The 14,317-nt window shown below is 40.1% G+C and overlaps 1 protein-coding gene across 2 annotated transcripts in view; it reads left to right on the top strand.

The window, feature by feature from the left end:
• The window catches only part of SOX30 (SRY-box transcription factor 30), a 33,406-nt gene extending 30,835 nt beyond the window's left edge, over positions 1 to 2,571 (top strand). Inside the window, exon 5 of one of the 2 annotated variants that reach the window (XM_082379178.1) lies at positions 1,281 to 2,571. In XM_082379178.1, the coding sequence (XP_082235304.1) occupies positions 1,281 to 1,662 (382 nt within the window). In that variant the 3' untranslated portion in view covers positions 1,663 to 2,571. The remainder of the gene's footprint in view (positions 1 to 1,280) is intronic. The other variant, XM_082379179.1, reaches the window with a different exon arrangement.
• The last annotated feature ends 11,746 nt before the right edge of the window (positions 2,572 to 14,317 follow it).

Genomic DNA, 14,317 nt, shown 5'->3' with positions numbered 1-14,317 from the left:
GTGAATTGTTCCTAGCTGAAGAGAAGAAGGCTTTGTGGAGGAAGTAGATTTGAGCACACCCTTGAAGTATTTGTGGAATCCAATGGATGGAGAGATCTAAAGGTGGAAGAGCTATGGAGCAAAGTCATAGTAGCTGCAAGTACAATGCATTCAGGACGTATGTGTTAAATTAAAAATGCCTGAATGAGGATGTGGCAGTAGGAATGGAAACCTGAAACGTTTCAGAAACTAGGTGATATTGAACACGGGCAGGGTCCCTAGCACTTGGAGATTTGGGGGTAGGACACCAACCACTGAAGAAACCCTATATTTCGAAAGAATTTGAGATGATAGTCTATTGTGTCAATCATACTTATATTTTTAAAGGGAAGGAGACAAAGTTGACCTTTTAAAAAAAAATGTGGGAGCATGAAATGAAACACCCAGCTTGTCTTGGGTTTTGCTAATGAGCATGATTATTATGCTTATATTATCTGTCACTAGATGGAGTCCATGAGTCCAGGCAACTTTTGGTTGGACTTTTCTACGTAACTCTTCCTATGATTCCTGTTCTGTGCCTTTGAAAGGTGGAGTAATACTTTCTTTAAAAAATTGACAAATGGGTTTGAATGGCAGAATTTTTAGATTTGCCTTACAAGAAAAACCATTAGTTTGTAAAACAGCAAATTAATCTTTTCAATTCTTCACATTCCCACACTCCAAATTTTTTTTTGGAAAAGATCTCTAAAACCACAGTTTAATATCAGTTCTAAATCTTTCTGGTATTGAGTGTTTTAATATAATTAATTATTGAATGTGAATTTAAAAATTAAGTTGTTATCGTCTGTTCGAGTGCCCTCCCCCATCCCCAAGATCTCTTGATTTCAACCCAGTTATACGTTTCCCCCCACCTCCTGTAAATTTTGCTTCAAATACTAGTAAGAACAATTGTACACTGCTTACTAAGTGTCAATATTTAGCACAGCACAGCAGGTACCTGCATTTCTAAAACCTTACATGGCATAAGGCATCATGAGAGAAAGGCCCAGATAAGTAATTTTTCTTTATCAAGGCTGCCAAAGGTAAGAAACCTGAGGCTGATAATAGGTAATAGTTATAAGCTTACTTTGCCAATTGTTTTATGTTGGGACTAGGCAACATGTGGATGAGTACATGAAGTAGTTGCAGAAAGTTATCTTGGGAGCTCTCTAGGCCCCAGTTAAACTTGCTCAGTTAATCTGTATACAAGGCAACATGTGGACAAGTTATGATCGAATTCCTTTCTTGTCTTTCTGCTACAGCACGTGCCCATATAGTCGGCCTCCTTTTGGCTATGGAAATTTTCCAAGTTCAGTGCCAGAATGCCTTGGTTATTATGAAGACAGATACCAAAAACATGAGACTATGTTTTCAGCTTTAAATAGAGACTATCCTTTTAGAGACTACCCAGATGAACGTGCTCACGGCGAAGATTCTCGGAGTTGTGAGAGCATGGATGGAACCTTTTACTGTAACAGTTATAGCCGCAGTGGGGAAGAATACTTAAATCCCGTGCCTCAGCTGGACCCTGGAGCCTTGGAAAGTGTCTTCACAGCCCCGACATCGACTCCCTCTAACATCCAGCAAGTCAATGTCACTGACAGTGATGAGGAGGAAGAAGAAAAAGTGCTCAGGAATTTATAATTATAAAACAAATATGCACAGAAAATAAACATTTCTTAAAATATATTCTGGGTCACTTGATGTGAGAAAAAAAGCCTAGAATGCTTTGCTGAGAGTTTTTAGCCATGATCTGAGGAGTCAAAGCCAAATGCAATTTATGCCTTCATAAAGTTTTGATTAGTGAAACTGGAATCCTGATGTTTCATCATAGGAATATTTAAGATATGAAGTAGTTTATTTTTATGGCTGAAATTTGCATCAGCGTATATTATCATTACTTTATCTTGGAACGTGCAAAACACTGAATCCTCACAATTATATGTGAGGGGAAAGGGGGGGTGTATATTCTGGCATGACAAGTGTGATTTGTATTTTATCTCAGGATACATTTATTTTTCTTTATATGATGTTTTGTTTGGTGTTTATGTAAAACTTATGGATGTTTCAGTTTTTATGTAACATTTTGAAAATATTTTGATAACTTTTAGTAGTAAATTGGGACTCAGTTACTAAATTTAATTTACACTGATAACCAATTATAAGTTGCAAATGTGTTTTAATGGAACCTGAGTAATTCCTTCAGCTAAATTAGTCATTTCTGTTCCTAAACATTTTCATCATCTTTTTTGGATATCTTTTTACATTTGGTATGCATTGTTCTACTTTTGTTATAATTAAATAAACATAGAGAAAATTGTTCTTGTTGGATGTTTTCTGTTTGGGAGATAGAAATAAGCAAAATGAGTATTGTTCAAATGAGAATGGGTTCCATACCACATGCAGATATTCATTTTTACTTAATAGTCTCTAGAATTGTACAGATCCTATTAGCTTACTTGAAACTGTATCAGCAAAGATGGTGTGCACATATTATGATGCCATTTCCAAACTCTTTACAGATGTGTACCTATGACTTAAGCACTTCCTAAATGGAAGCTGCTGTGTGTTTTTCTGTCGTCTCATTTTGCTTATCTTACTGTGTTTGGGGTCTCCTTTTCACAGGCTGCAGGTTCGTAGTTCCCGTTGTTTTTGGTATCTGTCCCCAGTGGCTAAGGTTGGTTCAGTGGGTTGTGTAGGCTTCCTGGTGGAGGGAACTAGTGCCTGAGTTCTGGTGGATGAGGCTGGATCTTGTCTTTCTGGTGGGCACGTCCACGTCTGGTGGTGTGTTTTGGGGTGTCTGTGGTCTTATTATGATTTTAGGCAGCCTCTCTGCTAATGGATGGGGCTGTGTTCCTGTCTTGCTAGTTGTTTGGCATAGGGTGTCCAGCACTGTAGCTTGCTGGTCGTTGAGTGAAGCTGGGTCTTGATGTTGAGATGGAGATCTCTGAGAGATTTTTGCCGTTTGGTATTACGTGGAGCTGGGAGGTCTCTTGTGGACCAGTGTCCTGAAGTTGGCTCTCCCACCTCAGAGGCACAGCCCTGATGCCTGGCTGGAGCACCAAGAGCCTTTCATCCACACGGCTCTTCAGTATTTCAGATGCAGCCTCGTAGGGATTGCAGAATCTGGGTGAGGTGGCTGAATTTTTTCCCTATATCTGAGAGATCTGCATAATCATCCTAGCAACCTGACGGCGTCGCGGGCGACCCAGCCCCGAGCTTGCGTTGACCAGGCCCAGGCAGCTGTCTTTAAAACCATGGAGTTCATTTAAGAGCACATGGAATTTGTTTAATTCACAGTGAGCAAAAAAATCCTATTTGCGATGTGGCCTCTGGGTAAATGCCCACTTATGGATGGAGAGAACCATATTAGAACAGGATCAGAACCACCAGAGTTGGGATCAGGGTAAAAGAGATCTACAAGACACAAAGTGAATTGATGATCAGAAATAGCCACAAACCAATACACTTTTCTCTCAAATGATCTGTGTAATTTATGCAAATTGAGATCTTTTACTTAAAACTGCTTGGAAATTATGTATGGAAACCTATTCTAAGCTTCCAACTTCTTCCTTTACTAAACCTGTTCCTTAAGCAAAGGCTGTTACTGTATGATACATTTCATCAACCATATACTTAATTGTATGTAACACTTCCTCTTCCCAATAAAATTTTTATTTTCACATTTTATATTTATTATTACTCTGTGCCATATCATTTGAATGTAGTTAAAGACCAAAACTTGAATTTCTTTGTAGAGAATAAACATGTAACTTCACATTGGAGCTACAGCACATTTGACGTCTACACCATGACAGATGTCTACACCTTTGTATGTGACAGTTTGAGCCATTTTATCCCATTTCATTTTAATCACACCTTAGTGACTGAACTGGGTTTTGATCACAAACCTTATTCTTTTTTTACTGAAGTATAGCTCATTTACAATTTATATTAGTTTCAGGTGTAAACAGTGATACAATGTTTTTATAGATTATACTCCATTTAAAGTTATTATAAAATACTGGCTATATTCCCTGTGCTGTACACTATATCCTCATAGCTTGTTTTATACATAGTAGTTTGTACCTCTTAATCCCCTATCCCTATCTTGCCCCTCTCCCATTCCCTGTGCTCCCTGGTAATCACTAGTTTGTTCTTTATCCTGTGAGTCTGTTTCTGTTTTGCTATAGTTGTTTGTTTTATTTTTTAGATTCCTCATATAAGTGAAAACATACAGTATTTGTCTTTCTCTGTCTGACTTATTTCATTAAGCATAATAGGGAATTTCCTGGCGGTTCAGTGGTTAGGACTCTGCGCTTCCACTGCAGGGGACACGGGTCCCTCCTGGTCGGGGAACTAAGATCCCTCATGCTGCGTGATGTGGCCAAAAAAAAAAAAAAAAGGCATAATACCCTCCAGCTCCATCCATGTTGTTGCAAATGGCAAAATTTTATTCTTTTTATGGCTGAGTAATATTCCATTTGTGTGTGTGTGTGTGTGTGTGTGTGTGTGTGTGTGTGTGTGTTTATCTTCTTTATCTATTCATCTATTGATGGACACTTAGTTTGCTTCCACATCTTGTATTTCCCGAAATTATTTGACCAAATATTGTCAGAATATCTAAAAGGCTTGGGTTCCAGCTAACATCTTTAGAGAAAGACTGCTCTTGACTTTCTAAATTTGGTAATTCAGCTACTTGAAAGTTGGGACTAAATCTATTTTCAGTCTATTTGCAGTGAAAAGAATAATGCTGCTGTAAACATTGGGGTGCGTCTATCTTTTTGAATTATTGTTTTCCTTTTCTTTGGATATATACCCAGGAGTGGAATTGCTGGATCATATGATGGCTCTATTTTTAGTTTTTTGAGGAACCTTCATGCTGTTTTCCATAGTGGCTTCACCAGTTTACATTTCTAAAAACAGTGTACTAGGGTTCCCTTTTTTCCACGTCTGTGCCAACATTTGTTATTTGTAGGCTTTTTGGTTATAGCCATTCTGAGAGGTGTGAGGCAATATCTTCAACAGACCTTGTTCTTATAGACAAATTCATTGGGGGAATCCCTTTGTAAGGCAGTGGAATAATATAGAGGATAGTTCAGTGTGTCCTAACTATCTGTCTTCAGGCTAGTCCTTCCCCAATCTTCATTTTAATGGCTCTTGAGTCAGGGCTACTCTTTTAATCTTCTTCCTTCTCTCCCTTAATGCTGGGATCAGAAGTCAGTTTAGATTGCTTCAGATCCACAATATAATTTGGTCTGGGAAATATGGGTATCTCTTAGGTGAAACAATATCCAATAGCAGTTAAGCATGCCTAGCTGCAAATGCCCATATCTGCTCATTTATAGCTCTTCAAACCACTGTTAGCTCTGACTAGAGACCTATAGACTAAACAAAACCCTGCCCTACTGGAATGAATTCATTTGCCTCTCCAAGTCATCAAAGTGAAATTCTCTAAGCTTGAAACCACAAGCACTTTCTAATAGGTTTCAAGGCCTCATTTATTCTTATTGTAAATTGGAGGTAACCATATTTGTAATAAGAATAACTTCCTTTCAAAGTGTGTTGAATGTCACTCAGACTGTTCTGTGCTTTGGACAAATCTGCCCTTCTTATTTGCAAATAAAAATTCTTTTCACTGCAAATAGACTGAAAATAGATTCAGTCCCAACTTCAAGTAGTTGAATTATCAAATTTAGAAAGTCAAGAGCAGTCTTTTTCTAAGGGTGTTAGTTGGAACCCAAACCTTTTAGATATTCTGACAATATTTGGTCAAATAATTTTGGGAAATATATGCTGTGTCCCCACCTTGGAGAGTGCCAATGCCTATCGTCTTTGCAAAGCTTCTCAAAAATCTTGACGTGAAGAAACACGTTGAGCTCTGTTTATCTCAGTGCTCCCCTACCTGAGCGTGAGTATCCTTTTTTCTTTTAACATAATGTCTACTAACAGATTTCACTCCGGAAAATGCTGCTTATGGCTGTTGCTTCGGTTTTCAGTCATTGGCTTCACATATGGTTTTCTGCATTGATCGGAAAAAATCGTTAAATCCTTTACTGAAAGAAGGTGGTGGCTAATTAAACTGTATTCTGCATTAAATATCTGATGGTCTTAAAAGACAGAAGAACTGAAACCTAGAGTTGTTATAAATTTTGATTGTCCACTAAACTGACTTTTTAATGAAAGTTGATATTGCACCCAAGAATTTGAGTGGGCAAATGTGCTAAATTCCCATATAAGTGTATTTTTCACAGTGAAAACCAGCTGTCAGAAGGATTATTCCTGAGCCAAAAATACAAGCTACTTTTGAAAGTTCCAGTTTGGAAATGATTTCAAAATGAAATTCTGGGGGTTCTATGCATTACTTGCAATATTTTAAAGTAGTATAATTTTGATGTGAACAGCGTAATTCTGAAAAATCTGTCCTACATGTTAGAACAGACTCTGCTGAGAAACATCCTTTTCTAGCTTTCTGAATCATCTTAACTTTTTAGGGTTTTAGAGAAATTCCAAGAGTTTCACAATAAAACTACTTTTCTGAAAACAAGTGTGGAAGGAGTTACTTTCTAATTCTACTTGATGAAAAATTCCACATCCTCTAGACAGATTTACCCTTTATCTCTACTTTCCTCATTCTAACTGCCTGACCAAACCCTACGTGTCTCTTTTCTGATGGGTAACACACACAAATCTTAGTAAACTTTTCACTAAATGATGAATGCTTGCAGGAAAAAGGGGGAGATGGGAATGTAGGAGGAGGACCATTTGCTGCACCTTAAATCCCTGGCTCCTCTGAAACCACTTCAGGGAAATGTTTTATTTCTGAAAAATAATGAACAGCATTTTATATATATTCTTTTTCGGAGTAAGATCTTCCAAAAGCTATGTTCGTGCCTGTATTCCCTGGGACACTGTCTGTGGAGGCTGATAACCCCTCCTGGAAAGGGTCTTTTAAGCTGTGCATAATTACATGGGTCACAGGCAATGGAAAGGTATGGGGGTGACCAACCGTCCTGGTTTGCCCAGTACTGAGGGGTTGCAGGGGTGGAGGTCATGGGACCTAGGACCAGTGATAAAACCAGAAAATTCCTGGGCAAACTGAGATAAACTGATCATTCTAGTGAATACAGTGAGTATAGAATCAACTGGATCTATGCAGATCTATGCTTATGCACATTGTGCAATGCAGCTGTAGAGTTTGAAATGACTGAGCTTCACTCACGAAGGCAGATTATAGCTGAACTTGTGTTGGGCCTATTAGAAAGGCATGGAGTAAGTTACAGGATACATAGGGACTGTAAGAGAACTGGAGATACATAACTGTTAGTGCCTGGGTTGCTTTTATTAGATAGCTTCAAGTTTGCTTAAAGGCAAAAGAAAAATGATCCAAGCTGTACCTTTTAGTAATATTTCACTATATAAACCAGGGAGAGAAAACATTTTTGTGAATATGGAGTCTTTGTTTTAAACTTTCTTACTGTTTCCCCAACAATGATAGTGGAATATTGGCCAGAGTCCTTAGGACAATGCAAAGCTGGGCTGTTTTGGCACACATAATATTCCAACTCTATACATTTTTAAGTGTCTCTGAGACACTAGATATAGTGGTGTTTTTCAGATGTGGTCAGTGCACTGCTTCCAACAAAATGATCTGGGATGCTTGTTAAAAATGCAGCCATTCCCTAGATCTGTAGAATCAGAATCTCTCTGGCTAGAGCCTGGGAATACACATTTTTAATAAGCTCCTCAGGTGATTCTTAAGCACTCCTACCTTTGACACCATGTAAAGTTTGCAAGACATTTAAAATTTTGTTATGAAAACAATATAACTGTACTAAAGGGAATCTTCAGAGAAGAAAAAACCTGTAATCCATCCAATAGTTGTTTTTATTTTATGATGGTCTTTCTATATTTGCCCATATACACACATTTTTCACACAGTTGTAATCAAAACACATACACAATTTTGCATATACACAAATTTGCATTTCCTCAATATTTTATCACGAGCTGTTTTTCATACTCTGTAGCTTCCTAAGTGATGACTTTTCATGTTTGCATAATATTGCTTCAGGCGGATGTGCCATAACTAATCATAGGAAAGGGTTAGGTTTGCAGTTTCAGTAATTTGTCCTAGTAAATTTCAATGATGAGATTTCAGAGTGAGCACTCTTACAGACTAGAGGCTTTTATATGAGAGAAAAGTAAATTTTTAACTAGTTTAATCCACTATAATTTTGTGTTTTCTGTCACATGCTGCTGGAGCAGATTCTAACTCATTCAGAATTCTTCCCCTCCAGAAAGTTTTCTCTAACCCTCAAAGACTTAGTTGTTCCTGCTTTGTATTCCCACAGCACCTTCATTTATATCTTCCACTACATTCTAAGCTCCTTGAGGGCCAACCAGGGCAAGTATTTTAGAAATTAAAAAAATAAATATATGGTGGCCAACAGACTAACAGACACAGCTCTGTATTCTCAGCTTCAGGGACTAATGGAATTCATAAGCTGCCTGACAAGCACTGCTTCCCATGATTGATTGCCCATAAGAATTACCAGTGAACTTAAAAAAAAAAAAAGCAACAACAACAAAAATTCCTGGATCTCCAGAATTTGAATATTTGAGGATGGGAACTGGGAGTCTGTATCTTTTTTTTTATAAATTTATTTATTTTATTTATTTATTTTTGGCTGTGTTGGGTCTTTGTTGCTGTGCGCAGGCTTTCTCTAGTTGTGGTGAGCGGGGGCTACTCTTCGTTGCAGTGTGCGGGCTTCTCATTGCGGTGGCTTCCCTCATTGTGGAGCGTGGGCTCTAGGTGCGCGGGCTTCAGTAGTTGCGGCCTGTGGGCTCAGTAGTTGTGGCTCACAGGCTCTAGAGCACAGGCTCAGTAGTTGCGGGGCACGGGCTTAGCTGCTCGCGGCATGTGGGATCTTCCCGGACCAGGGATTGAACCCGTGTCCCCTGAATTGGCAGGCAGATTCTCAACCACTGTGCCACCAGGGAAGCCCTGGGAGTCTGTATCTTTAAAATGCTCCCCAGGTAATTCTGAATCCCACCAGGCAATGATTCACAAAATGGCATTTGGGAGCTATGGTACAGCTTCAGGATTTTCCTCTCACCAACATTTCATTTTTCTCACTGTCTTCTTCATGTTGCTTTAGGAGTCAATAGTTCAGTGAATTTCCAAGCTCAATTAAAGTCATTGTTGAGCTCTCTTTAATTTGAGAGTGGCTCCTAAAACATAAAGGAGTAGAGAGAGATTGACCAGGAAGGTTTTTACACTAATAGTAAATATAAGCACAGAAATAATTTTCTTTTCAAAGCACTTATCACTAAATGTAATTATCTCATTTATTTGTTTCCTTGTTTATTTTCTCCCCACCAACCATGGCTACAAGCTTCAAGAGAAGAGGGACATTGTGTTTCTTGCTTGACGAATTATCCCTAATACCTAGCACTGTGCCTGCAGTGTATTGCATGCTCAATAAATATTTGTTGGATTAATTAATAGATAGAAGCTACACTTTACTGAACACCTACTATGTGCAACTGTATCTGGTATGTTATGGGATTATCTCAGTCTTCATAACAAGCTTGTAAATAGTTGTTTTCTTTATTTAACCAATGAAAAAACTGAGGACTTAAAGAAGTGAAGTGACTTATCCAAGGCCACCCACCAAGTGAGTGGAAGAAACTGAGACTCAGGAACAATTGACTTGTCCCACATCAAACATCTCCTCTGTGGAGGAGCAGAACTCAGGTCTGCCAGGGAACAGTTCAACTTTGTACAGAAATAGAGTGCGTAAATTGGTAGTTATGATGTATTCAAACATTTTCTTAAAATATCTGTGATATTATGATTTATAACAATAAATGCAGATTTGGTCTTTATCTCTGGCACAGAGCTTCTAAAACCCTTGGAATCTCCAAAGTGATCAGAGAACTAGGAACATCTTTTTTTCTAATAGTTGGTCTTCGACCCTGGTTCCTGATGCAGGGCTCCTGAAACCCTTGTAGTTTTCTGGGTGATAGGAGTGTCTTTGTTCCGATGAGGTGACTCTGGGTGGGCTCCTGGATGACGGCTGGAAGAGTGCTGGTCAGCCACCAGAAAGACCAAGCCATGATTAGAAGCTTGGGATTTTCGGCCCCGCCCCCCATTCTCTTGAGAAGGGAGAAGGGCTGAAAATGGAGTTAATGATCTATCATGCCTATGTGATGAAGCCTCCATAAAAATTCCCAAAGTATGAGGTTCAGAGAGCGTCCAGGTTGAATATTTGAAGCTGCTGGGAGAGTAGCATGCCTGGGGAGGGCATGGAAGCTTCATGCCCTTTTCCCTATACCTTGTCCTGATGCACGTCTTCATCTGGATGGTCCTGACTTATATCCGTTTATTACTGTTTATAATAAACTGGTAATCTAGTAAGTAAAATGTTTCTCTGAGTTCTGTGAGCCACTCTAAAAAATTGGTTGAATCCTAGCAGAGGGTCACTGGGAAGCTTCATTCTATAGCTGTCAGTCGGAATCACAGGTGGTAACCTGGGAATATGACTGGTGTCTGAAGTAGGGTGGAAACAGTCTTGTGGGACTGAGTCCTTCACCTGTAGGGTCTGACATTATCTCCAGGTGGATGGTGTCAGAATTAGCTACATTGTAGAATACCCAGCCAGTGTCATGGAGAATTGCCTGTTGGTGGTGTGGGAAATGCCCCCCTGCCCCAGGTTGGAATTGGTGATCAGAACCATTTCAGTGCCCTAAAATGAAGCCAACTTTTCTTTGTTCTAAATTTCTTTTTATAAGAAATTTTACTCTTTTCAGTGAATTAGGAAAACACAGGAAAGCCCCAAATCCTAGAAGACTATCCTCCCATAACTTTTCTGTGCAAATATAGTTATGCATATATTTTTTCTAATTTTAAATATATTCATTGTTATTTCATGCTTATATATGAGTAATGATTATTATAAAAATTTATAGCAGTGAACACACTAAAAAAGTGTAATCACCGTAATTCAGTCATTCAGAATTAATCATAGTTCATCAGTCATTTTGGTTCATATATTTTTGCAGACTTTTTCACACATACACACAGTTACAAAAATGAGATCATAATAGGACTTAAGATACAACTCCATCTTTCTTTTAACGTAATATGCCATAAACAGTTTTCCATGACACAAGATTTGTTCCACAACATGATTTTCAAAAACTTTTTATTATGAAAAATTTCAAACTATATAAAAGTAGCATAGGACTTCCCTGGTGGCACAATGGTTAAGAATCTGCCTGCCAATGCTGGGGACATGGGTTCAAGCCCTGGTCCGGGAAGATCCCACATGCTGCGGAGCAACTAAGCCCATGCACCACAACTACTGAGCCTGCACTCTAGAGCCCACGAGCCACAACTACTGAGCCCGCGAGTCACAACTACTGAGCCTGCATGCCACAACTACTGAAGCCCGGGCGCCTAGAGCGCATGCTCCGCAACAAGAGAAGCCACCGCAATGAGAAGCCCGTGCATGGCAACAAAGAGCAGCCCCCGCTCACCACAACTAGAGAAAGCCCACGTGCAGCAACGAAGACCCAATGCAGCCAAAAATAAATAAATAAGTAAAATTATTAAAAAGAAGTATAAATACTATCATAAAATTTCTGTACCTATCACTCACATTCGACAATCACCAATGCTATACTTTCCTACCCTCCCGCCCCCACCCCCCATGGAGTTTTAAAAAGCAGATTGCAAATATTATTTTATCCATAAACATTTTAGTATATATCTCTAAAAGACTGGGACTCAAAAAAAAAAAAGAAAAACCAAAATTGTAATCATTCATTAATATCAAATATCCAGCATTCAAGTTTCCCAGTTGTCTCATAAATGACCTTTTTTTTTTTTTTTTTAACAATTGTATGTTTGAGTCAGGATTCAAGAAAGGTCTTCCCACTGCATTTGGTTCAGATATATCCTAAGTCTCTTTCTCTGTATGTTCCCATTTTGTCTTTTGTTTTTCTTGTATTTTTTTATTGTTGAAGAAGAAACTAGGTTTGTTTTGTAGAGTACTTACATTCTGAATTTTCCTGATTGCATTCCCTTGCTGTCATTTAACATGCTTCTCTGTCCTCTGAATTTTCTATAAATTGGTGGTTAGATCTAGAGTTTTGATCAGAACACTTCTTGGTGGTGGGTTGTACTTCTACCAGGAAGAACTAATCTAGAATACAACTTTTAATGGTTTACTTGTATTGATATAACATAATCCCTTTAATCAATCCCTTTCTATTGGAATTTAAATTATTTCTGACATGTATTGTGATTACCAACACGGAGAGGACAACAAATTCTTTTGTTTAGAATAGAGTCCTGTAAGTAAATTCAGTGCCAGAGCTTAAAAAGTCTGACCTTGTAAAAGTTTCCATGGAGTTAAACTTTCTTTCTTTTTATATATATAAATTTATTTATTTATTGGCTGCATTGGGTCTCTGTTGCTGCGTGCAGGCTTTTCTCTGGTTGCAGTGAGCGGGGGCTACTCTTTGTTGCGGTGCGTGGGCTTCTCATTGCAGTGGCTTCTCTTGTTGTGGAGCACAGGCTCTAGGCGTGAGGGCTTCAGTAGTTGTGGCTCGCGGGCTCTAGAGCGCAGGCTCAGTAGTTGTGGTGCACGGGCTTAGTTGCTCTGCGACATGTGGGATCTTCCCGGACCAGGGCTTGAACCCGTGTCCCCTGTATTGGCAGGCGGATTCTTAATCACTGCGCCATCAGGGAAGTCCCGGAGTTAAACTTTCTAAGAGGCTCTCTTGTTTCCTCTGAGCTAGGCCAGAGCACAAAGGCTGGTTGTGTCTGGGGTTAACTGAGAAGATGTCCCATTCTACTGAGGTCGATCTCACTTTGGTTCACTGTTGCCAATGCCAGCGAGCAGTGCAGAGGCTGCACATAGAACCAGGGCTCCGTGATGGCAGATGCAGCCACTCTCCACCTCAGCCCCAGACCTCACTTCGTCTCGGGCCAGCAGCCCACACATCTCAGTCTCAGCCCCTTCTTCGCACTGAGTGAAGAGACTCAGCATGTGGAGTGAAGGGTCTGCCAGGCCACAGGAGCGCTTGTTCCCTTGGATCCTTTATTAGGTTTATAATGCCTGGATTCTGGGTTCATGACTTCTGGTGGCACCACAGGTACTTAGCTTAGCTCCTCCCACATGATAACTTGTTTGCCATTGGGCCTAGTCAAGGGGTCAGTGCAGCAGGCCAGCCTAAGTCTCCCACACAGCTTTTGTTGGGAACCAAGACATCTGAATCATTCTGGAACCTCTAAAAGCTCAGTTCTTCACCAGAAGATGAAGCAGCCCCTTCTCCACTCTGGTTTGTAGGAGAATGGAGGGGCAATCCCACCCCACTTCCAGCCTGGGAGTATTGAACTCTTGTCATATAATGGTGCAAGCCTGTAACAGGCAAGATAGAGCAGGTCAACTTCTGACTCCCCTTGGCCTGAGAAGACAGTCCAAAGCACTGATGAAGACAGAAGCACTTCACACTTGCAAGGGATCTTACTGAGAAAGCAAGAAGACCAAGCAGGTGACTTTAGGAGCTGGGAGAAGTGACTCAAGCAGAGGCCCTGTGCTCCGGCCGTCCCAGTCTTGGGTGGGACCACACCCTGCAACAAATGGGCAGAGGTCGGAGTAGATCTGGAAGTAGGTAAAGATGCTAAATATAAACAAAAATGATAATAGAGCCTACTGATTCAGGACACTGAATTCTGCTGCCTTGAGAGGAACTTTGTAACATTCCAGCCTTGTTTAGCTTATCAAACCTGGATGGAGCAAAAGCCCCAGGATCCACCCACTCCATCAGAAACAAGTCTGAATAAGCCAGGCACTGTCCATCAGATACCCAGGCATTTTGATGTTTCAGTTCTGACCGCCAGCCAAATGTAAATCGAGAACTCCAAGTCATCCATCATGCTTTAGCCACGCGTGAGGTTAATACCCTGTCCTTGAGAAGCACACAAAGGGCCATTTGAGTAGGAAAGTCCCACCTAATCCCGCTGAAACACATATCCCACATTTGGATCATCTTTCCGAACAGCGTCTTGGTTTGGAAGGCACAGCTGTCGCTGAGATCCCTGAATACAGCCTGCTGTTCTCTGTGGAAGTGAGGGTAGACGAGCGTGGTTAACTTGAGATGCACTAAAGCCCTCCAGACTGCCCCTTCCTCCAAATAGCCAGGCTGCTGGGAGCCAGATGCTGGTGTTTGCCATAGTATTCATCTCTGCTTGCCAGTGGGCAAAGCTGGGTAGTAGCTGAACTTT

This window comes from Balaenoptera borealis (genome assembly GCF_965194805.1).
Source record: "Balaenoptera borealis genome assembly, chromosome: 2".
Taxonomy (NCBI): Eukaryota; Metazoa; Chordata; class Mammalia; order Artiodactyla; family Balaenopteridae; genus Balaenoptera; species Balaenoptera borealis.
The sequence above is the reverse complement of the archived record's forward strand: the minus strand, read 5'-3'. Positions and strand labels throughout refer to the sequence as shown.